The sequence below is a fragment of the Scyliorhinus canicula genome, chromosome 16 (assembly GCF_902713615.1).
Source record: "Scyliorhinus canicula chromosome 16, sScyCan1.1, whole genome shotgun sequence".
Taxonomy (NCBI): domain Eukaryota; kingdom Metazoa; phylum Chordata; class Chondrichthyes; order Carcharhiniformes; family Scyliorhinidae; genus Scyliorhinus; species Scyliorhinus canicula.
In genome coordinates this window covers 24285185-24310837 of record NC_052161.1, presented here as the reverse complement: position 1 = coordinate 24310837, position 25653 = coordinate 24285185, and the positions used below count along the sequence as shown (strand labels likewise).

General features: G+C 43.2%; 1 protein-coding gene across 3 annotated transcripts in view; it reads left to right on the top strand.

Moving 5' to 3' along the window:
• atrnl1b (attractin-like 1b) overlaps positions 1 to 25653 on the top strand; it is a 1095064-nt gene that overhangs the window by 244738 nt on the left and 824673 nt on the right. For all 3 annotated transcript variants that reach the window (XM_038774130.1, XM_038774131.1, XM_038774132.1), the window contains exons 11-12: positions 6033 to 6117; positions 6711 to 6919. In XM_038774130.1, the coding sequence (XP_038630058.1) occupies positions 6033 to 6117; positions 6711 to 6919 (294 nt within the window). The remainder of the gene's footprint in view (positions 1 to 6032; positions 6118 to 6710; positions 6920 to 25653) is intronic.

Genomic DNA, 25653 nt, shown 5'->3' with positions numbered 1-25653 from the left:
ATTAAGAGACTTAAAGCAGGGCAAATAAATTAACTGAGAGAGAGTAAAATAAAGATTTCATAAATCGCTTTCTTTCTGTCAATACATGTCCTTTAAAATAGATCAGTGTATATAGACTGTGTTCATAATGCATTTTAGGGAAAAAAATAGACAAATGTATTTTTGTGGTCAAGAAAATGTTACAGAAATATTTTAACTGCTGTTCCCTAGTACTATGGAACATGGTACTCCAGTGGAACTTCAGAAACTGTAATTATCAATCCCACTATCCAGGGAACATTTTCCGATTTGGATATTTGTTTAATTCTAATGGTGCTTGCAGTAAGCATCGTGCTCTAATTGCATTGCAGTTATATTCTGAAATCTGCTAAGTAATTGAATTTCTGAAGAAAATTCAATTGACAGTTTTACCCATTGCAAACCTAAATAGTTTTTAATTCCATCTATGATAAAATGTTCCCTGATCAATTGTCATTACAGTGTGCTGTGATATTTAATATCTGTGTGCCCACAATGCAGCACTAATATTTGTAAAAATTAATTTACTGGATGTGAGCGTCACTGGCTGGGCCAGTATTTATTACCCATCCCTAACTGCCTTCCATTTCCGAGTGCATTTGTGAGTCAACCACATTGCTGAGGATCTGGGTCACATGTAGGCCAGACCATGTAAGGATGGCAGATTCCCTGAAGGACATCAGTGAACCAGCTGGGTTTTTATGACAATCGACAATGGGTTTCATGGTCATAATTCCAGATATTTATTGATTCCAAATTTCACCATTTCCAAGGTGGGATTTGAACCCAGGTCTTGCTTGGGCCTCTGAATTACTAGTCTCGTGATAATACCATTATGCCATTGTTGCCCTGAATTTATCCCAGTTTATACCTCTGCAGCCTTAGCCTGTACTCTAAATTTGAAAATTTTGCATTAAGACACCGTCACCACTGCAGAAGAAATTAATAATCATCTAAATTAGACTTCTGCAGTACAGTTTCCCTTGTCAAAACATTTTAAAATCAAATTTTAAATTAGTTCCTCAGTGTACGTTTGTTAGAAGGTATATGTTGCTTTTCAGCAGCGGTATGCATGTTTCAGGAAATTGAAGGCCATCACCACTTTGCAATTATGTGCATTTTAAAGTTTGCTTACATTGTTTGTCCAAAGAAAATTACTCCAGTGAGCCTTATTTTCATTAAATCATTGTCAGGCATCACAAGCAAGGCCAGCATATTTTGTCCATCCTAATTAGTTTTGAAATGGTGCTTGAGTGACCTCTTTGACCTGCTAAAAACCCTGTGGTGAGGGTAATTAGAGGAGCAAAGGATCAGGAGTAGGCCAGTTAGCTCCTCTATCCTGAACTGCCATTCTATCTGATCATGACTGATCTTTCATGTAAACTCCATGTGCTTGCTTTTGCCCCATATCCTGTAATTTGATTAACAGAAATGTACCAATCTTATATTTAAAGTTAATTATTGACTCAGCAATACCTGCTCTTTGTGGAAGACAGTTCCACACTTTGACCACTGTTTGCATGTTGATGTATTTCCTGCCTTAATTCTTGAAAGGACAGTGTCCTATTTTTAGGTTGTAGAAACATCAAAATTAAGAGCAGAAGTAGGCCATTTGGCCTTTCGAGCCTACTTCGGCATTCAAAATTATCATGGCTGGTCCTCTATCTCAATGCCATATTCCCACTTACTCTCATACTCCTTGATGCCATTAAAATCTAAAAAAAGATACTCCCTTGCTCCTTGATGCCATTAAAATCTAAAAATGATCTATATCTTTCTTGAATACAAACAGTGACTTGGCCTCCACAGTCTCTGTGGGGGAGAATTCCATGAGTTCACTACCCTTTGAGTGAAGAATTTTTCCTCATCTCAGTCCTAAGTGGTCGACTCTGCATCCTTAGACGATGTTCTGGATTCCCCAACTAGGGAAAACATCCTCCCTGCATCAAGGATGTCCATTCCTGTTATAATTTTATAGGTTTCAATCCAATCTCCTTCTAAATTCTAGTGAATGCAGGGCCAGTCGAACCAATCGCTCCTCATAGTTAGTCCCGGTATCAGCCTATTAAACCTCCGCTGCACTTCCTCTATGGCAATTATATCCTTTCTTACGGAGGGGGAGGGAGACTAAAACTGCATGCAATACTCCAGGTGTGATGTACTACTGAATCGTATCCTCTTGCAATGAAGGACAACAAGCTATTTGCCGTACTAATTACTTGCTGCAGCTGCCTTTCATTGTCTGGTGTACAAGGACACCAGATCCCTTTGGACATCCACATTTCCCAATATATCACCATTCAAATAATACTCTTCCTTTCTGTTTTTCATACCGAAGTGTATAACTTCACGTTAGCCACGTTGTACTGAAGCTGCCATGTGTATGTCCAGTCACTCAACTTGTCTAAATTACCTTGAAGCTTCCTTGCATCCTCCTCATAACTCTCAATTCTGCCCAGTTTTGTGTCATCAGCAAATGTGAAAATATTATATTTGGTTCCCTCATCCAGTTCATTTATGCCTATATAATGAAAAGCTGGGGCCCAAACACTGAACCAAGTGATATCCCACTACTGCCTGCCATTGAGGAAAAGACCCATTTATTCCCACTCTATTTCCTGTCTCACCGATTCACGATCTATGCCAACGCATTATCTCCCTATTCCATGTGCTTTAGTTCTGCCCACTAACCGTTTTGAGGAGCTTTATCAAAAGCCTTCTGAAAATCTAAATGCACCACATCCACTGGTTCTATTCTACTAGTTACATTCTTAAAGAACTCTAGATTTTTTAAAGCATGATTTGCCTTTCAAAAGCCTATGCTAGCTTTTTCCAATCTTATTAATGCTTTCCAAATGTTCTGTTCTCATGTCTTTTATGATAGACACTAGCATCATCCGCATTACTGATGTCAGTTTAACTGGTTTATAATTCTCCTTTTTTTTCTCCCCCTCCGTTTTAAATAGTGGGGTTATATTTTCCACCTTCCAATCTGTGGTAACTGCTCCAGCGTCTATAGAATTTTGGAAGATAACCACCAATGCATCCGATATTTTCGAGGTCTATTCTCTGGGATGTAGATTATCAGGCCCTGGTGATTTGTCAGCCTTTAAATCCATTAACGTCCTCAGCACCATTTTCTTACTAATACTGATTTCCTTCAATTCTACCCACTCACTAGCTTGGTTCCCTAACATTTCTGGGAGGTTATTTGTGTCCTCATTTGTGCAGACAGAACCAAAATATGTGTTCAATTCTATCACTTCTTTGTTCACCATCATAATTTTCCTGACCTTTAACTGTAAGTGTCCTATGTTTGTCTTTACTAATCTTTTTCACTTCACGTATTTATAGAAGCTTTTACCATGGTTACGCCACCTTTGCTCTTTTATTTTTGCACTCAACAGGAATGAATAATTGTTGTAATTTAGGCGCATGTTCTTAAAATATGAACCATTGCCCATCCACCGTCAACCCCTTTTGTAAGATTCCCCAATATATCCTTGCCAATTTGCATCTCATGCCCACATAGTTCCCTTTGTTTGGTTTCAGGATCTTAGTTTCGGATTTGACAAATTCACTCTCCATCTTAATGACTAATTCAATCAAATTATGACATTTCCCCAAGGGACCCTGCACAACAAGATTGTTAATTAATACTTTCTCATTGTACAGTACCCAGTCTAGAATAGCCTTTTCCCCAGTTGGTGCATACAAGATGGTGATGTCTAGCACGAGGGGACATAGCTTTGAATTGAGGGGGGATAGATATAGGACAGATGTCAGAGGTAGGTTCTTTACTCAGAGAGTAGTAAGGGCGTGGAATGCCCTGCCTGCAACAGTAGTGGACTCGCCAACATTAAACGCATTCAAATGGTCATTGGATAGGCATATGGACGATAAGGGAATAGTGTACATGGGCTTTAGAGGGTCGGCGCAACATCGAGGCCCGAAGGGCCTGTACTGCGCTGTAATGTTATATGTTCTATGTTCAACTATTGGTCTTAAAAGCCATCTCATACACTCCAGGAACAATAACTCTACAATACAGTTGCTAGTTTGGTTTGTCCAATCTATATGTAGATTAATGTCACCATGATTACAGTTATACTCTTATTGCATGCAACTCTGATTTGTTGTTTAATTCCTTCCCTCCCATCCTCGTTACTATATGGAGTCCTATAGACAACCCCAACAATATTTTCTGTCCCTTCTTGTTTCTTATCTCCATCCATACAGATTCCACATCATGATTTTCCGAGCAAATATCTTACTTTACTATGCTTAACACTGCTATCTGATCTCCTTTCCCTTTTCGTCTGTCCTTTAAATAATGAATACCCTGAATGTTCGGTTCCCATCCTTAGTAATCCTGCAGCCATGTCCCTGTAACTGCAACTATATCAGAATAACCGTTTATATCTATTTGCGCTGTTCATTCACTTTTTGCAAATGCTGCATGCATTAAGCCACAAAATCTTTAGATTTATCTTGCTGACCTTGTTAGTTATCTTAGCTTGGTGTTTCATTATTGTCCCATTTGTTTTTTGCCCTTGTTTCTTCTACCTTCTACTCTGGCTTCTTACATTTCTATATTTTGTTTGTAACCTTATTTCTGCTCCTTTGCCTCCCATCTGATGCATGTAGAAATGGTACAGCAGTTATCATGGGGGATTTTAATCTACATGTCGATTGGTTGAACCAGGTCGGTCAAGGCAGCCTTGAGGAGGAGTTTATAGAATGTATCCGCGATAGTTTCCTAGAACAGTATGTAATGGAACCTACGAGGGAACAAGCGGTCCTAGATCTTGTCCTGTGTAATGAGACAGGATTGATTCATGATCTCATAGTTAGGGATCCTCTCGGAAGGAGCGATCACAATATGGTGGAATTTAAAATACAGATGGAGGGTGAGAAAGTAAAATCAAATACTAGTGTTTTGTGTTTAAACAAAGGAGATTACAATGGGATGAGAGAAGAACTAGCTAAGGTAGACTGGGAGCAAAGACTTTATGGTGGAACAGTTGAGGAACAGTGGAGAACCTTCCAAGCGATTTTTCACAGTGCTCAGCAAAGGTTTATACCAACAAAAAGGAAGGACGGTAGAAAGAGGGAAAATCGACCGAGGATATCTAAGGAAATAAGGGAGAGTATTAAATTGAAGGAAAAAGCATATAAAGTGGCAAAGATTGCTGGGACTGGGAAATAACAAACTGAATAAAGCTCTCAAAAACAGTTTGATTCTCCAGAATTAATTTTTTCACATAGTTATAAAAAGTCATTTTACCCTCTTGTTCAATCGTAAAGCAGTAACTGAAGACATAGTACAGCATTTTTAAAAATAAAAGAACGATTCATCATGTGGAAATTCAATCGATAAATTGTTTGGTGCAGATCTCCTGCAGTAATGTCCAAGGAACTATTTTAGTCTTCCAAAATAATAATTGGTATCACATCCAATCATAATGGAAACACAACATGCGATCAATAGTAAATGTAATTTTTGTCAATGACTTTCAATATGTTTTGAAGCAAATTTACTATAATGCATACTTTGAAGGAAATGAAATAGCTTTCTGCATGTCCACACTGTTTCATCATTCACTATATTAAATGATCATATCTCAGTTAACAAAATGGATAGACAACAAAGCTTTTGAGACAAATTTCCCTGTGTTACAACATGCTGATTGATTTTTTATGTCTAATTCTCTCTTAAAGTTGCTGTCCGTTTCGGGTGCTTTACTCACTTAAATATAAAATTTGCATTTCGGGTTTCTCTTGTTGCTGTTGGCTTCAGATGTTTCAAAACAGGTGACCCATGTTTTTCACCTGCACATCGACTTCAAAAATTAACTGTTAAATAGCACAGTTCCTCTAGCTTACTTTTGTTTTCTGTTAGTAAATGGAAAGCAAAGTGTGACATTATTTTCATAACTACAGAAGGAATTTGTTATTGACTTCCAATTTTTGACAGAACTTATGAATATAATGAAAGCTGTTCTTTTATCTAGCTTGTGATGAATGGACAGTTCTTCCAAAACCCAACTTGCATCGTGATCTCAATAGGTTTGGACACTCAGCAGTTGTAAGCAATGGGTGAGTCCATCACTGCCTCTTTTTAATAACTGCCTCTGCTTGTCTGTTTTGACATCCAATTTATCTTGGTGGTCAACAAAAAAATATTTCTTTATTGTTCTATTATTCTTTCTGGCATTTGTCAAAAAACCATTGAAATTCTCGCAGCTGGCAAAATGAAATATGCAAAACCATCCATGGATCACATTAATTTCAGAACAAAAATCTGCAATCATTTTATACATCATTCAGATGTCTTTATATGAAAGTCATGCTTTCCTGGCCTTTGTAAAAATGTATTTTCTGCACAATGTGGGATTCAGTGCTTGTGTTCTGGATGCAAGGATATCGGGAATTTGTTCCCAGATTTTTAGTACTGCCAATGCTAAAGCGTAGAACTTAAACATAATTCCCCATTCCCTGTTCAGGATGTTTCTGATTCTTCACTCAGTTTATGCATTCATGTAGGAGGTGCAATGTGGGGAAAGATTCACACATCTGTGTTGTATTACTCTGTATGTTAGTGCTATCCTGTTTTACTACCTGACTCTAACTTGTCATATGCAATACATTTGTATATTTAAGAGTAACCTACTTTTTCTTCCTTCTTTCAGGACTATGTATGTGTTTGGTGGTTTCTCCAGTAAACTTTTGAATGATGTCCTTGTATACAAACCTCCAAACTGTGAGGCCTTCAGTGAAGATGTTTGCTTAAATGCTGGTCCAGGTATTAGATGCTTGTGGCAAAAGCATCACTGTGCTCCATGGGAACTAGGCCACAGCAATAGTAGTTTTCATGAGGTGAAATGTCCCCTCAAAACCAGTAAGTAGTGATAATACATGGATATCAGCTAAAACTAGAATTTCTCAATTCTTAAGTAGCATCCTTACAATGAATCAGAACTTGCAAATAATTTAGGGAATAGCAGGAGCATGTAATGTAGGTTAATTTATAATGTTTGATTTGTCCTTTTCACCTTCTGCATGAATAGCATTGCTAGCTTTAATTTTTGAAATGTCTGTTAACTGGATATGCCAAATAATATTTATTAAACAAATGAAATATAAAACAAATGCTGGATTTTGTGTATATTTCAAGTAGTCTGGATTTGTGATAGCATTGTACAATGTGTTGCACTGGAATATGAGTCATTAAATTAGCAGCGGTTGAAAGCTTTAAAGAAAACTTATTGGTACACTAAATATTCTGAAGGCTTTGAATGATGGTCATGAAAGCCCAGTGTCTGCAACTACTCTTTGATGCATGATAATTTATCCTACCAATTATTTTACACATTAACAAAATTGACATTGCGTTGAGAGTCAACTAATTTAAAAACAAATCGGAATTTTTCTTCATTTTCTCTTTTTCTGATGTTTTGCTCCAAGTTCTCCATTCTCCCTACCCTACAAGTGCTGAATCTCAGAATTGTTCGAGTACAGAAGGAGACTATTGAGCCCATTGTGTCTTCGCCAGCTCTCTGGAGGAACATTTCACCTCTTGCCACTCCTTGCCTTCTCTCCTTCACATTATTCCTTTTCAAATAACAATCCAATTCCTTCTTAAATGCCTTGCTTGAACCTACCTCCATCACACGTCAGACAGTGCATTCCAGTAGCCACTGGCTGCATGAAAAAGCTTTTCGTCATGTCGCCATTGCTTCTTTTGCCAATTACTTTAAATTGATGTCATCTTGTTCTCAATCCTTCCACCAATGGGAACATTTTTTTCTCTTTTCCCTATCTAATCTTTTCCAGATTCCTCATGATTTTGAATACCTCTTAACCTCTTCAAGGAAAATAGTTCGAACTTCTCCAACTGAAGTTTCCTCATTATTGGGACTATCCTCAGGAATCTTTTCTGCACTTTCTGTAATGTTCTCATGTCTTCATAAAGTGCGGGGCCCAGAACTCATCCTGTGGCGAATAACTCACCTCCTGACTTTCCAAAGCCTGTTCACCGCCTGCAAGGCACAAATCAGGAGTGTGATGAAATACTCTCCACTTGTAACACTTCAGATGCTTAACACCATCCAGAACAAAGCAGCCCACTTGATTGGCACCTTATCCACAAATTTTGACTCCTACCACTGATGCACAGTGGCAGCAGTACCAGCTACAAAGTGCATTGCAGGAACTCACTGAGGCTCCTTCGATGGCACCTTTCAATTACAGGATTGTCACTATCTAGATCGACAAGGGCAGAAGACACATGGGAACACCCAGCAACTGGAAGCTCCCCTCCAAGTCACATCACCATTTTGACTTGGAAATTCATTGCAATTCCTTCACTGTTGCTGGGTTCCAGCCTCAAAAATGCTGAAAAAGCAACACGTAATTTGTGATCTTACATTTTATGTACAGTTGCCCATTTCATAACAGCAACAGAGACAATAAATAGAACAACTTGCTTTTATACAGCATCTTTAAGACAGTAAAATGTCCCAAGGCGTTTTACAGGAGTTTTATCAAACAAAATGTGACACCGAGCCATATAAGAAAATATTGGGGCAAATTAGCCAAAGCTTAGTCAATGAGGTAGGTTGTAACAAATATTTTTAAAGGGGGGGAGAGGCATATAATTTAAGAGGGGGCATTCCACACCACAGGGCCAGGCAGCAGAAGACTCAGGACACTGTAGCGAAGACATAATCCTGAAATATCTTTTTTAAGTATGTTGCTTTGGGGATTTTAGCAGCAACACAGAAAGATGGTTCCTGATTGAGATGATTACCAAGCAAACCTATTAAATGGTACAAGTCGCATGATAATTAGCATAGTTGTTTGCTTTTTCACACAAGTTTTACTGTTTTCAGTTTCAGTAGTGAGAACCCTCTTTTCATTCAGATTTGCAATGGGTTTAATAAATAGTTTGCAAGATTAAAAGATGAAATGGCAGACCATGGGCAAGTAAAGGCATTACTGGAGTAACGGCATTGATAAAGTAATGTTAGTAATGGCAGCACGGTAGCATGGTGGTTAGCATAAATGCTTCACAGCTCCAGGGTCCCAGGTTCGATTCCCGGCTGGGTCACTGTCTGTGTGGAGTCTGCACGTCCTCCCCGTGTGTGCGTGGGTTTCCTCCGGGTGCTCCGGTTTCCTCCCACAGTCCAAAGATGTGCGGGTTAGGTGGATTGGCCATGCTAAATTGCCCGTAGTGTTCTAATACAGTAGTAAGGTTAAGGGGGGAGTTGTTGGGTTATGGGTATAGGGTGGATACGTGGGTTTGAGTAGGGTGATCATTGCTCGGCACAACATCGAGGGCCGAAGGGCCTATTCTGTGCTGTACTGTTCTATGTTCTATGTTCTATGCTCAAAGACTTGGAGAAGCACATATATACATATAAGAATTAGAAAGGATAATTTAGTTTTTCAGATTCTTTCAGCATCTCGTTTGATGTGTCTACTTTGCTGACAAATGTGCAAGGTTTTTTAAAAACATTAGCTTGTAACATAGTACACATGATTTAAATTTAATCTAGTATATTTTATAATTTCTAAATATTGATTCACTTTTGCAGATTTCTAATCACTAATAAATACTTTTAAATTATATGTATGGTTCTAATTCTTTATTGGAAAAATATTTTTAGCATCAATTTGCAAGTTTTGTGCTGTCCAGGAGTTAGTGTTAATTAATCCACAAGCCTTGAACAATAAAAATAGGGAATGTAAATCAGCTATGTAAGAGAGGGGAAAATGACTTCAGGGAAGTTCTAAACGTTATTAATAGTCTGATGTGGTCTTCTGGATTAGATGTTTACTTCAGTTGAATTGTAGTGTAACAAAGTGAAATCCATACTACTGCAGAGATGATTTCTGCATATGTCAAAGAACAAGCTTTAAGGTACAGTTTAAGAAGTTTAGGTAACGTCATAGGCAATACTTTGATTTGAGATGGATTTCTGATTTGATCTTTTGAGTTGTCTTCTGAATTATTTTCGAAATTGAATTCTTCCTCCCTGCCCTCAGACCTTTTTAATAAAGCCCATGAATATTATTTAGCCTTTAATAGTTGGTGTAGTTACTGAGCAGATTATTGACTCTTTCATGGGCTGTTGATCACATTGTTCCACTGAAAATTAACTGGTGATTGCTATGCTACTGATTGATTTTGTTGAACAATCATAGAGGTGCCATTCACTCTTCCTGCCTTAGCACTCCAGAGAATGGACATTGCATCAGTTTACATTGGTTTAACTGATAACTCAGGCCCTTGAGCACTTGAAAAAGCAGTAGAATTTCTCTAACAATGAAGCTCTAATTTTTTTCAAGCACTGCTACAGCCATCAAATTTACAAGATTAGGCTGAATAATGTTTCTCTACAATGGGAGTGAGATTAGCTACACAGCTTTTACATTGTTCTTGTGCACTCGGTGGGTGTGATCTAACAACCGCATTGAGCCCGGCGCTGCGTCCGTGCGAGCCGGTTCGGTAGCGGGAGAGGCTGACATTGGGATACATGCCCGCCGCCGATTAATTTCCAATCTAACCAGCCCGCTCCGGTTGGCGGGTTCTGGCTACCACCTAGACATGGCGAGGTACCAATTAACACCAATTGAGGAAAATCACCATCTCATTAACGAGATGGATGCCCTATCTAACAGCCTCTCGGGATCTAACTGGCTTCCAAGCGGGAGGTTGCGCTGGCGCCGCCCTTTAGTGTGCCTATTCAAAAATGGTAACCTAGTGCAATGGCTACTGAGGGGATCGAAGGAAGTGAGTAGCCATCTTCGAAATTACGCATGAGGCCCAGGGGGCATTGGAACTGCAGCCCCAGTGGTGGGGGGCATGGGGGAGCCTGGTGGTGGAGGGAGGGGGGGGGGGGGCGAGCGGATCTGGTCGGGGGGCTGGGCTCCATTGATGGGGAGGGATGTGGCTCAGCGCCTGCAGGTCCAACAGGTACCTCCCGGCCCTGGACTGGAATCCTCTGGTCCACATGCCATGTCTCAGGCGAGTGTTATTGCTAGCATCCCAATCAAGCTGTGAGGCTTGGACACCCTGCCTGAACCCTGGAGGTGTCAACATCATAAAGGTAGCAGCCAAAAATAAAACACCTTAAGAGCTGGGCTTCAGCATGGGGTTATCTCCATGGTCAGATGGTGTGTGTGTGGATTGGGAAGGGTACATCAGCCAGGTCCATGCAATGTTCCCGGCAGTGGTCTAGGTGCCGTGTTGTGGCCGGGGATGCGTGTGCCCGGGGGTGCATATAGAACATAGAACATAGAACGATACAGCGCAGTACAGGCCCTTCGGCCCTCGATGTTGCAACGACATGGAAAAAAACTAAAGGCCATCTAACCTACACTATGCCCTTATCATCCATATGCTTATCCAATAAACTTTTAAATGCCCTCAATGTTGGCGAGTTCACTACTGTTGCAGGTAGGGCATTCCACGGCCTCACCACTCTTTGCGTAAAAAACCCACCTCTGACCTCTGTCCTATATGTATTACCCCTCAATTTAAGACTATGTCCCCTCGTGCTAGCCACCTCCATCCGCGGGAGAAGGCTCTCGCTGTCCACCCTATCTAACCCTCTGATCATTTTGTATGCCTCTATTAAGTCACCTCTTAACCTTCTCTCTAACGAAAACAACCTCAAGTCCATCAGCCTTTCCTCATAAGATTTTCCCTCCATACCAGGCAACATCCTGGTAAATCTTCTCTGCACCCGTTCCAAAGCTTCCACGTCCTTCCTATAATGAGGCGACCAGAACTGTAAGCAATACTCCAAATGCGGCCGTACTAGAGTTTTGTACAACTGCAACATGACCTCATGGCTCCGGAACTCAATCCCTCTACCAATAAAGGCCAACACACCATAGGCCTTCTTCACAACCCTATCAACCTGGGTGGCAACTTTCAGGGATCTATGTACATGGACACCGAGATCCCTCTGCTCATCCACACTACCAAGAATTTTACCATTAGCCAAATATTCCGCATTCCTGTTATTCTTTCCAAAGTGAATCACCTCACACTTCTCCACATTAAACTCCATTTGCCACCTCTCAGCCCAGGTCTGCAGCTTATCTATGTCCCTCTGTAACCTGCAACATCCTTCCGCACTGTCTACAACTCCACCGACTTTAGTGTCGTCTGCAAATTTACTCACCCATCCTTCTGCGCCCTCCTCTAGGTCATTTATAAAAATGACAAACAGCAACGGTCCCAGAACAGATCCTTGTGGTACGCCACTCGTAACTGAACTCCATTCTGAACATTTCCCATCAACTACCACTCTCTGTCTTCTTTCAACTAGCCAATTTCTGATCCACATCTCTAAATCACCCTCAATCCCCAGCCTCCGTATTTTCTGCAATAGCCGACCGTGGGGAACCTTATCAAACGCTTTACTGAAATCCATATACACCACATCAACTGCTCTACCCTCGTCTACCTGTTCAGTCACCTTCTCAAAGAACTCGATAAGGTTTGTGAGGCATGACCTACCCTTCACAAAACCATGCTGACTATCCCTAATCATATTATTCCTATCTAGATGATTATAAATCGTATCTTTTATAATCCTCTCCAAGACTTTACCCACCACAGACGTTAGGCTCACCGGCCTATAGTTACCGGGGTTATCTCTACTCCCCTTCTTGAACAAAGGGACCACATTTGCTATCCTCCAGTCCTCTGGCACTATTCCTGTAGCCAATGATGACCTAAAAATCAAAGCCAAAGGCTCAGCAATCTCTTCCCTGGCTTCCCAGAGAATCCTAGGATAAATCCCATCAGGCCCCGGGGACTTATCTATTTTCACCTTGTCCAGAATTGCCAACACTTCTTCCCTATGCACCTCAATGCCATCTATTCTAATAGCCTGGGTCTCAGCATTCTCCTCCACAATATTATCTTTTTCTTGAGTGAATACTGATGAAAAGTATTCATTTAGTATCTCGCTTATCTCCTCAGCCTCCACACACAACTTCCCACCACTGTCCTTGACTGGCCCTACTCTTACCCTAGTCATTCTTTTATTCCTGACATACCTATAGAAAGCTTTTGGGTTTTCCTTGATCCTACCTGCCAAAGACTTCTCATGTCCCCTCCTTGCTCGTCTCAGCTCTCTCTTTAGATCCTTCCTCGCTTCCTTGTAACTATCAAGCGCCCCAACTGAAACTTCACGCCTCATCTTCACATAGGCCTCCTTCTTCCTCTTAACAAGAGATTACACTTCTTTGGTAAACCACGGTTCCCTCGCTTTACCCCTTCCTCCCTGCCTGACTGGTACGTACTTATCAAGAACACGCAATAGCTGTTCCTTGAACAAGCTCCACATATCCAGTGTGCCCAACCCTTGCAGCCTACTTCTCCAACCTACACATCCTAAGTCATGTCTAATGGCATCATAATTGCCCGTCCCCCAGCTATAACTCTTGCCCTGCGGGGTATACTTATCCCTTTCCATCACTAACGTAAAGGTCACCGAATTGTGGTCACTGTTTCCAAAGTGCTCACCTACCTCCAGATCTAACACCTGGCCTGGTTCATTACCCAAAACCAAATCCAATGTGGCCTCGCCTCTTGTTGGCCTGTCAACATATTGTGTCAGGAAACCCTCCTGCACACATTGTACAAAGAACGACCCATCTAATGTACTCGAACTATATATTTTCCAGTCAATATTTGGAAAGTTAAAGTCTCCCATAACAACTACCCTGTTACTTTCGCTCTTTTCCAGAATCATCTTCGCCATCCTTTCCTCTACATCCCTAGAACTATTAGGTGGCCTATAGAAAACTCCCAACAGGGTGACCTCTCCTTTCCTGTTTCTAACCTCAGCCCATACTACCTCGGAAGAAGAGTCCCCATCTAGCATCCTTTCCGCCACCGTAATACTGTCCTTGACTAGCAGTAGGGTGGTGTCCCCCAGCATAACTGATTCGTTGGATGGCACCCTGGGAGAATGCGGAAAACGTAAGGGAGGGGGAGGCTGGAGGATTTGAGGATCCTGGGGTGGAAGCCATAACTGATTTTTGGTCTTTCACCCACTCCAATTCCTTAGAGATACCACATTATGGATGGGATCGTAGAACCCTGCAGCAGCTGCTCTTGAGAACTGGCGGCAGTCCAGGTGCCGGCGAAGGCGTTTACGCCTGTACACCTAATGTCGATGCAGGAACGAGGCAGCAGCCGATGTACAGGGGCCCACAGCACACACTGAGGACCTTGCTGCACATCAGGCCGGAGTAGTGGACCCAGAGTGAGAGGCTAGTTATGGCCCTAGGTGTACATGCGTTGTTGGTTATTTGAGACTATGTCGGAAAACATTGCCACAGGAGGCTCCGCCTCAAAAAGGGACGGTGCGGCACCTGTGCCATGTCCTTACGAACTTGGCAACTTAGGGAGGAGGAGGATATCCACTCCCGGCAGCCGTGAAAGACAACCGGTTCATTTCAGGGCTCGAGCGGGAACCTGCAACCCACAAGTGAATCCGCGAAGTCACATGCCCGGGCATCAGACTATATGAACTAGACCAAGCCCATCAAGATTCATGGGCAGCAGGATTCTTTTCCATCGCGGGATGCTCCAGGTCCAGCGGGTAAATGATCACAACAGGGAGTGGAACCCCTTTATTAACAGGAAGCGGTTCCACTCCCTGAATCTTCAACATGAGGGTGCATGCTTCCCAGGGAGAGTGCATGACAGCTACATCCTGCGACACTTGGAAATCTCCAGCATCTTCGAGGGCCACACCAGGTTGACGGGTTGTCTCTTGGGGGAAAAGGTGGCTCTGTGGCTGATCCTCTGACCCCTTCGGGGGAACAGGGTGTCCCATATTGACTCCAACACATCTAGCAGCCTGGCCAGGTTGGCATCTCCAAAACGTGGAGCAGGTCTCCGTCGTGCCATGGCTGTGTGCTGTCTGGAGTGAGTTCAGAGGGAGCCGTTTATATGCTGCTCCCCCTTGTTAGCGGGGAGCTGCCGGGCGCGGTCCAAGCTATTTAGCTGGCGGGACAGCCATTTCCGCCTTGAAGCCCATGGGGGATCATTTCTGTTTCCCTATTCAGATAGATGTTCACGATCCTTTGATGTTGTATGAATAATGGAAGAAAATTTCTTTGGTGGTCTGTTCAACATTACTCCCTTAACCAACCCGAACACACCAGATTAGCTGATCGTCCAATTTCTGAGACTTTATTGAGACACAGTGGTTATCACAGTTACCGATATAAGTCACTGCATTTCAGAAATAATTCATTGTGTGATGCACTGAGATGTATCAATGTGATCAGCTTCTATAAAGTACATGCAATTTTTTTAAAATTAGTACCATTTTTCTATTTACAGAGCAGACTAGAAATGTAATCGCAATGTTGACCAGTGAACCCAATATCTCAAGCATTTTTTATTTGATGGAGACTCAATGAACGTCCTTAAAACATACTTCAAAAGCCTTCCTGAGTCAAATGGGAAACATATCTTTACTCCGCCAGCTGGGTCGGCAGAATGGTTTAACTAGAGAAATGAAAAGAAACTGTGATGAATACTGGACCGTGTTCTGCAAAATGTGCATAACCCTCTCGGTTAAGTACTTCACATTTGGTCCCTATGCATGGACAGAAAGTTTGTCGACAAATGAGGTAGATATGGAGATACATGAGGTAGCACTGGAGGAGCACCAGCTCTTACACTTGATCATCAGATTTGATATTCTTTCTACTTGTGTGGATGAGAGAGGAGACTAGGATGGACAGACTGGCAAGAAAACCATGATACAGGGCACCATTTAAGTTTAAGTTGGAGTAAAAAGGAATATAGTGATAGTTTTGAACCGTGTAGTTTGGGAATAGATATTCTCTTTTTTTTAATAAATAATTTTTATTGAAGTTTTTACAAAATACAAAATATAAACATCATAACTCTATTAACGTACACCCGCGGTAACACCCCGTAAACAATGCCCCCCAGCTGCAAGAGCAACTTCAAACAAAAGGAAAAAAACAAAACAGAAACTACAAGACAGAGAAAAGAGAAACAAAAAACAACAAGGGAGAGAGCTAGCACCCTCCACAAACCCATGTGTACAGTTCTCCCACCCCCCCGGGTTGCTGCTGCTGTCGGCCTATTTCCCTACCGTTCCGCCAGGAAGTCCAGAAAGGGCTGCCACCGCCTGAAAAACCCTTGTACTGATCCCCTCAGGGCAAATTTCACCCTCTCCAATTTAATGAACCCTGCCATATCCGAGATCCAGGCCTCCACGCTTGGGGGCCGCGGCATCCTTCCACTGGAGCAAGATCCTCTGCCGGGCTACTAGGGACGCAAAGGCCAGGACCCCGGCCTCTATCGCCTCCTGCACTCCCGGCTCCACTGCCACCCCAAAAATTGCGAGTCCCCAGCCTGGCTCGACCCTGGATCCCACCACCCTCGACACCGTCTTTGCTACCCCCTTCCAAAACTATCCCCAACGCTGGGCACGAGGGAATAGATATTCTCTGCAGTCAAGATTGAGTTGTGTTGCCTGCCTGATGCCAAGTACCTCTCCTTGAGGTTGGAGAGGAACTTGGAATGGGAGGGGAAGGATCCAGTCATATTGATCCACATCGGTGCAAACAACATAGGTATGATTAAGGAAGAGATTCTGTTGTGGGAATATGAGCAGTTAGGGACTAAAAATAAAAGCAGAACCACAAAGGTTTGGATTACTACCTGAGCCACGAGCAATTTGGCATAGGGCAAATAAGATCACAGAGTTGAATGGATGTGCTCAAAGATTGGTGTGGGAGAAATGGGTTTGGATTCATGGGGTACTGACACCAGTGCTGGGGAAATAGGAATGGTCTTCACTTGAACCGTACTGGTACCATTGTTCTGGTTAAGTGTCTAACTCGAACCGTAGAGAGGACTTTACATTCATAGTGGGGAAGAGGGTTCATGTGAGGAAAGATTTGGAAAGTTAAAGAAAAGACAAGCATTTGTTGTGTTGGGTAGTAATGTGGGGTAATGATAACCACAATGTGACAGGATGGGACAGAGAGTGCAAATATAATACTGCACCAGCAAATTTGTTCAGAGTAGGGAAAATAGTAAAAAGACCAAATTAATGGCTGTTTATCTGAATGCATGTAGCATTCATAATGTGGTGGATGAACTGACAGCACAAATAGAAGTAAATATATATTGCATATATATTGTTGCAAAGTGATCAAAGCCGGAAACTGATTTTTCAAGGGTATTTGAAATTTCAAAAGGATATGAAGAAAGGAAGGGAGGTAGGATGGCTCTGTTAATAAAGGATGAGATCAGTATGGTCACAAGAAATTATCTTTGCTTGGATGATCAAGGTGTAGAATTAGTATGGGTGGAGATAGCAAGGGAAATAAATCACTGGAGGAAATGGTGTATGAGCCTCAGTAGTAGCTGCACTGCAGGACAGTGTCATGTGAATGTCCCATTAAGAAAAGTGTGCTTTATCAAATGGCTGCAGTGATGTCATTGTGTGGGTGGAGCTGAAAGCTCTTTTTGGCTCTGTGTTTAGTTTTTCTTTCAATTGGAGAGCTGTATTCAAAGCAAGTAGATGTGTATTGATCTATCTCTGCAATCTAAAGAATGTCTCCAGATCACTTGATGATTTGAAAGTAATACCTGTTTCTACAAGGAATGCAAACCTACTGTCCTTGTTAAAAAGAGTTTTTTGACTTATGGATGTTTGGAAAGTTATTAAGGGTTATCTATAGAGTACTGTACCTTTTTAGGGGGTTATCAGTGTTGGTTGTTGGTAAGATGTTTACTGTGGGTTTATAAAATGTTAACTGGATTCAGAGAAAAAACATTGTTTTTGTTTAAAAATATGTTTAATTCTCTGTTGCATCACACCTGTAAAGTGGGTCCTTGTGCTCCCCATAACCAAAATCTATTAAAAGTTGTGGGTCAGGTGAACTCCATAATATACTTTGGTGTTCTCTAAACCCTGGCCCATAATAACAGTGCATACTTCAAGAAATAATGGGGGCTTGTAAGAAAGGTACTCAAATAATTGTGAGCAATTTTAATCTTCCTGTGAATTAGACAAACCATATTGGTAAAGGTAGCCGTGAGGATCGTATGTATTTGGAATAATTTCAGTTAATATATATTGGGGAATCCAACTAGGGGACAGGCTATTTTAGACCTGATAATGTGTAATGAAGCAAAAATAACTATAAATCTCATAATAAAGGATCCTTTAGGGAAGAATGATCATAACGTGATAGAATTTCATATTTGGTTTGAAGGTGAGAATTTTGCATCTGAAACTAGTGTCTCAAACAGTTATGAAGACAGTTGGCTACAATTGAGTTCGGAAATAAGTTAAAAGGTAAGACAGTAGATAAAGAGTGGCAAACAAGGAAGCATATATAGATGTTGTACATAAAAAAAAGAAGGACTATGAGAAGGATCACAAATTGTAGCTAAGAAAGTTAAAGATTGTATCAAATTTAACAAAGGGCATGCAATGCTGCTCCGAAGATTAGCAGTAGGCTAAAAGATTGGAAAAATTTTGGAAACCAGCAAAGGATTACTTAAAAGGAGGAAGAAACTAACAAGAAATATAAAAAAAGTAAGAGCGTTGCAAGTATATAAAAAGGAAGAGAGTAGCTAAATTAAATATTAGTCCCTTCGAGGACGAGACTGGGTAATTAATAATGGTTACCCAATTATTTTTTCTATTAAGGGGCAATTTAGCGTGGCCAATCCACCTACTCTGCACATTTTTGGGTTGTGGGGGCGAAACCCACGCAGACACGGGGAGAATGTGCAAACTCCACACGTACAGTGACCCAGAGCCGGGATCGAACCTGTGACCTCAGCGCCGTGAGGCGGTTGTGCTAACCACTAGGCCACCGTGCTGCCCTGGTAATTAATAATGGTAAACAAAAGAACAATGTAAAGTACAGCACAGGAACAGGCCCTTCAGCCCTCCAAGCCCGTCCATACTGCCCTACTAAACTACAATCTTCTACACTTCCTAGGTCTGTATCCCTCTATTCCCATCCGATTCATGTATTTGTCAAGATGCCCCTTAAATGTCACTATCGTCCCTGCTTCCACCACCTCCTCCGGCAGCGAGTTCCAGGCACCCACTACCCTCTGTGTAAAAAAACTTGCCTTGTACATCTACTCTAAACCTTGCCCCTCGCACCTTAAACCTATGTCCCCTAGTAATTGACCCCTCTACCCTGGGGAAAAGCCTCTGACGATCCACTCTGATTATGCCCCTCATAATTTTGTAGACCTCTCCCAGGTCGCCCCTCAACCTCCATCGTTCGAGTGAGAACAAATCGAGTTTATTCAACCGCTCCTCATAGCTAATTCCCTCCATACCAGGCAACATCCTGGTAAATCTCTTCTGCACCCTCTCTAAAGCCTCCACATCCTGGTAGTAAGGCGACCAGAATTGAACACTATACTCCAAGTGTGGCCTAACTAAGGTTCTATACAGCTGCAACATGACTTGCCAATTCTTATACTCAATGCCCCGGCCAATGAAGGCAAGCATGCCGTATGCCTTCTTGGCTACCTTCTCCACCTGTGTAGCCTCTTTCAGTGACCTGTGGACCTGTACACCTAGATCTCTCTGACTTTCAATACTCTTTAGGGTTCTACCATTCACTGTATATTCCCTACCTGCATTAGACCTTCCAAAATGCATTACCTCACATTTGTCTGGATTAAACGCCATCTCTCCGCCCAAGTCTCCAAATGATCTATATCCTGCTGTATCCTCTGACAGTCCTCATCGCTATCCGCAATTCCACCAACCTTTGTGTCGTCTGCAAACTTACTAATTAGACCAGTTACATTTTCCTCCAAATCATTTATATATACTACGAACAGCAAAGGTCCCAGCACTGATCCCTGCAGAACACCACTAGTCACAGCCCTCCAATTAGAAAAGCACCCTTCCATTGCTACTCTCTGCCTTCTATGACCTAGCCAGTTCTGTATCCACCTTGCCAGCTCACCCCTGATCCCGTGTGACTTCACCTTTTGTACCAGTCTACCATGAGGGACATTGTCAAAGGCTTTCCTGAAGTCCATATAGACAACATCCACTGACCTACCTGCAGCAATCACCTTTGTGACCTCTTCGAAAAACTCTGTCAAGTTAGTGAGACATGGCCTCCCCTTCACAAAACCGTGCTGACTCTCACTAATACCTCCATTTGCTTCCAAATGGGAGTAGATCCTGTCTCGAAGAATTCTCTCCAGTAATTTCCCTACCACTGACGCAAGGATCACTGGCCTGTAGTTCCTGGATTATCCTTGCTACCCTTCTTATACGAAGATTTCTGTCAAGGCCTCAGCAATTTCCTCTCTAGCCTCCTTCAGTATTCTGGGGTAGATCCCATCAGGCCCTGGGGACTTACCTACCTTAATATTTTTCATGACGCCCAACACCTCGTCTTTTTGGATCTCAATGTGACCCAGGCTATTTACACACCCTTCTCCATACTCAATATCTACCAATTCCTTCTCTTTAATGAATACTGATGCAAAGTATTCATTTAGTACCTCGCCCATTTCCTCAAGGAATGTCAGAGACATTGAACAAGCATTTTATATCTGTTTTCATGGTAGAAGACACAAAATGCATCCCAAAGATTGTTGAAAACCATCAGGCATAAGTGGGAGAGGACCTTAAAACAACCGCAGTCATTACATAAAAAAGTACTTGGAAAGCTAATGGGACTAAAGGCTGACAAGTGCTCGGGATTTGATGACCTGCATCCGAGGGTCTTAAAGGAAATAGCTGCAGAGATAGGTGACGCATTTGTTGTTATCTTCCATGATTCCCTAATTTTTGGAAAAGCCCAGTGGATTGGAAAACCACAAATGTACTGCCTCTATTCAGGAACGGATGGAGACTGAAAACAGAAAATTATAGGCTCGTGAGGCTAACATCTTGTCATTGGGAAAGTGCTGGAATCTGTTAGTATGGAAGTGGCAGAACATTTAGGAAATTATGGTGCAATCTAGCAGAGTCAACATGATTTTATGAAAGGAAAATCATGTTTGACAAAGGGGAGCCAGCGGATGTGGTATATTTGGAGATCATGGAATCCATCAATTCCATGCAATCAGGGAAGGCACTGGGACCGGACTGGTTCCCGTAGACTTTTGCAAAATGTTTGCGGCAGCACTGGCCCCACACCTGCGGGAGGTCCTCAATGACTCGCTGTCGAGGGGGCCCCTGCCGCCCATGTTGGTACAAGCTTTGCTTTAATTGATTCCTAAGAAAGACAAAGACCCGACGAAGTCTGAGTCATACAGGTCCATCTCACTCATGAACACTGACCCCAAATTCCTGGTGAGAGCTCTGGTAAGGCGATTGGAGAGTTGTTTCTCAGAGGTAATCGTGGAAGATCAAACCGGGTTTGTCAAGAGACGACAGCTGAAGACGAACATCAGACGCTTGCTGAACTTGGTCATGACCGCACCCAGGGAGGAGACACCAGAAGTGATCATCTCCCTGGACGCAGAGAAGACCTTCGAGCGAGTAGAATGGAAGTACTTCATAGAGGTACTGGAACGGTTCAGGTTTGGGCCAGTGTTCACCTCATGGGTGAAACTGCTGTACAGCGCTCCCATGGTGAGGGTACAGATGAAAACCACCAACATTGACTATTTCCAGCTACACAGAGGCATGAGGCAGGGATGCTCACTGTCCCCGCTGCTAATTGCTCTGGCAATTGAGCCACTGGTCACCACTGTTAGATCAGCGAAGAAATAAGAGGCATTCAGAGGGGAGGCAAGGAGCGCACTATATACGGATGACCTGCTCCTCTATGTCTCGGACCCCTTAATCAGCGTGGATAAGATTATGGAACTCCTAAGTATGTTTGGAGACTTCGTGGGACACAAATTAAACCTGAGCAAGAGTGAAATCTTCTTGGTGAACCCCCAGGGGTTCAGGTACATGGGGATCCAAACAGCCCACGACTGGGCGCGGCTCCGTAAGTGGAACCTGTCCAGCCAGTGGAGGAGGTGAAGAGGGGACTTGAGGAGGTGGAAATCTCTCCCGCTTTCCTCAGCAGAAAGAGTGCACACAATAAAAATGAATGTGCTGCAAAGCTTCCTCTTCATATTCAGATCGCTCTTGATCTATATCCCCAAATCTTTTTCACCAGGGGGTACAAGCTAATTATGTCTTTCGTGTTGTCTGGAAAGAACTCCAGCATCCTTAAAACCGTCCTACAGAGAGGGCGGAGCAGGCGGGAGCTGGCACCACCGAACCTCCTATTCTACCACTGGGCAGCAAGTGTAGAACGTGGGAGTGGGGGGGGGGGGGGGGGGGTGGTGGGAGGAGAGCGGGGTGGGGGGGGAAGGGGGAGGGGGGGAGAGGGGTGGGGGGGGAAGGGGGAGGGGGGGAGAGGGGTGGGGGGGAAGGGGGAGGGGGGAGAGGGGTGGGGGAAGGGGGAGGGGGGTGGGGGTTTGGGGCTGGGGGAGCCAGAGGCGGAATGGGTATAGATGAAAGAGTCCTCCTGTATTGCAGTGTCCCTGAGGGCACTAGTCACTGCCCCACATCCATCTTCCCCAGTCAGCCAAGTATTTGGTGAGCCTGGGGATGGTAGCTACACTGAGAACCTTGAACCAGCTCAGACCTCACTTCAAACTCAGACACATGGCTGTTATAATAATAATCTTTATTAGTGCCACAAGTGGGCTTACATTAATGAGGTTAGAGTGTAAATCCCCAGTCGCCACATTCTGGCACCTATTCGGATACACTGAGGGAGAATTCAGAATGCCCAATTCACCTAATAAGCATGTCTTTTGGGAGTTGTGGGAGGAAACCGGAGTACCCAGAGGAAACCCACGTAGACATGGGGAGAACATGCAGACTCTGCACCGATAGTGACCCAAGCTGGAAATCAAACCTGGGTCTCTGGCGCTATGAAGCAATAGTGCTAACCACTTTGCTACCATGCTACCCCCATCTGTAGAAACCATAGGTTCCTTTTGGCACAAACAGACGCCACTTACAAAACCTGGAGAAGGGATGAAGGGCTGCTGACTGTAAGGGACCTCTATGTAGATGGTAGAGTAGCAACCCTGCGGGAACTAATGGAGAAGCTCCAGCTCCTGAAAAGGAATTAACTCCAGTGCCTACAGTTACGAGACTTCCTCCACAGAGAGGCCGCAACACTCCCCCAGCTACCCAGACATACCCTACTGGGCTGATTGTTAGCGCAGGACAAATTAAGGGACGGTGAATGCGCAGACATATATGGGTGGCTACTGGAGGAGGTAAGGGTCCCACTAAATGAGATAAGTGAAAGATGGGAGGAAGAGCTGGGCATTGAGATGGGGGAGGACTCTAGAGTGAAGTACTGTATAGAGGGAACTCCACCTACTTTGTGCAGTGCTGACCCTAATGCAGCTGAAAGTGGTGCACGGGGCCTACCTGACCAGGAAACACATGAGCGGATTCTTCCCGGAGGTGGAAGACAACTGCGAACGGTTTCAGGGGGATGTAGCCCACCTTTGCTACATGTTCTGGTTTAAAAAAGGAGGTAGACAAAAGGTGGGTAACTATAGACCGGTTAGCTTAACTTCTAATGCTTGGAAATGCTTGAATCTGTCATCAAGGAAGAAATAGCGAGACATGTGGATAAAAATAGTCCCATTGGGCAGGCGCAGCATGGGTTCATGAAAGGCAGGTCATGTTTAACTAATTTAGTGGAATTCTTTGAGGACATTACGAGTGTGGTGGACAACGGGGAACCGGGGTGGATGTGGTGTATCTGGATTTTCAGAAAGCATTCGACAAGATGCCGCACAAAAGTCTGTTGAATAAGATAAGGTTGTGTGACATTACGGGTAATGTATTAGCATGCATAGACGATTAGGTAACGAGCAGAAAGCAAAGAGTGGGGATAAAAGGGTGTTTCTCTGGTTGGCGATCAGTGGCTAATGGTGTGCCTCAGGGATCAGATATGGGACTGCAATTGTTTACAATTCACGTAGATGATTTGGAGTTGAGGACCAAGTGTAATGTGTCAAAGTTCACAGATGACACTAAGATGAGTGGTAGAGTAAAGTATGCAGAGGACATTGAACGTCTGCAGAGGGATATTTATAGTTTAAGTGAGTGTTGGTAAATGTGAAGTCATCCATTTTGGTAGGAATAACAGGCAAAATGGACTATTATTTAAATGGTAAAAAATTGCAGCATGCAGCTGTGCAGAGGGACCTGGGTGTTCTTGTGCATGAATCGCAAAAAGTTGGTTTGCAGGTGAAGCAGATAATTGAGAAGGCAAATGGAATTTTGTCCTTCATTGTTAGAGGGATGGAGTTTAAAAACAGGGATATTATGTTGCAGCTGACTGGTGAGGCCACACCTGGAGTACTGTGTACCGTTTTGGTCTCCTTACTTGAGAAAGGATGTACTGGCACTGGACGGGGTGCAGAGGAGATTCACTAGGTTGATTCCAGAATTGATTTGAATTGATTTAATTTATTGTCACATGTACCAAAGTACAGTGAAAAATATTTTTCTACAGCCAAGGGAACGTACACAGTACGTACGTAGTACACAAAAAGAATAATCGACAGATTATTGACAAATGGTACATCGACCTACAGTTGTTGGTTACAGTGCGGAATAAGGGGCCAAACAAAGCAAATTCATGAGCAAGAGCAGCATAGGGCATCGTGAATAGTGTTCTTACAGGGAACAGATCAGTCCGAGGGAGAGTTGTTGAGGATCTAGTAGCTATATGGGAAGAAGCTGTTCCTATGTCTGGATGTGTGAGTCTTCAGACTTCAATCCCTTCTGCCTTATGGAAGGGTCTGGAAGAAGGCAAAGCCTGGGTGTGAGGGGTCTCTGATAATGCTGTCTGCATTCCTGAGGCAGCGGGAGGTGCAGACAGATTTAATGTGAGGGTGGCAAGCTTGTGTGATGCTGGGTTCACCACACTCTGCAGTTTCTTGCGATCTTGGACCGAGCAGTTGCCATACCAGGCTGTGATGCAGCCGGATAGGATGCTCTCTATGGCACATCTGTAGAAGTTTGTGAGAGTCCATGCAGACTTGCCGAATTTCTTTAGTTTCCGTAGGAAGTAGAGATATTGTTGGGCTTTCTTGACTGTTGCATCAACGTGAGTGGACTGGGACAGACTGTTGGTGATGGTGACTCCCAGGAACTTAAAGCTATCAACCATCACCACTTCGGAACCATTGATGCAGATGAGGGTGTCGTGCTGCGCTTCCTGAAGTCGATGATCAGTTCCTTGGTCTTTGCGACATTTAGAGAGAGGTTGCTTTCGGTACACCATGCAACCAAGTGATCTATCACCCTTCTGTAGTCTGATTTGTCGATGTTTGAGATACGACCCTCTACAGTCGTATCACCGCAAACTTATAGATTGAGTTGGAGTTGAATCTTGCCACACAGTTGTGTGTATCGGGCGTACAGTAGAGGACTGAGCAAACATCCTTGCAGGGCCCTAGTGCTGAGGATTTGTGGAGGAGGCGCTGTTGCCTATCCTGACAGATGGCAGCCTTTTGATGAGGAAGTCACGGATTCAGCTGCACAAGGAGGGGGTCAAGTCCAAGAT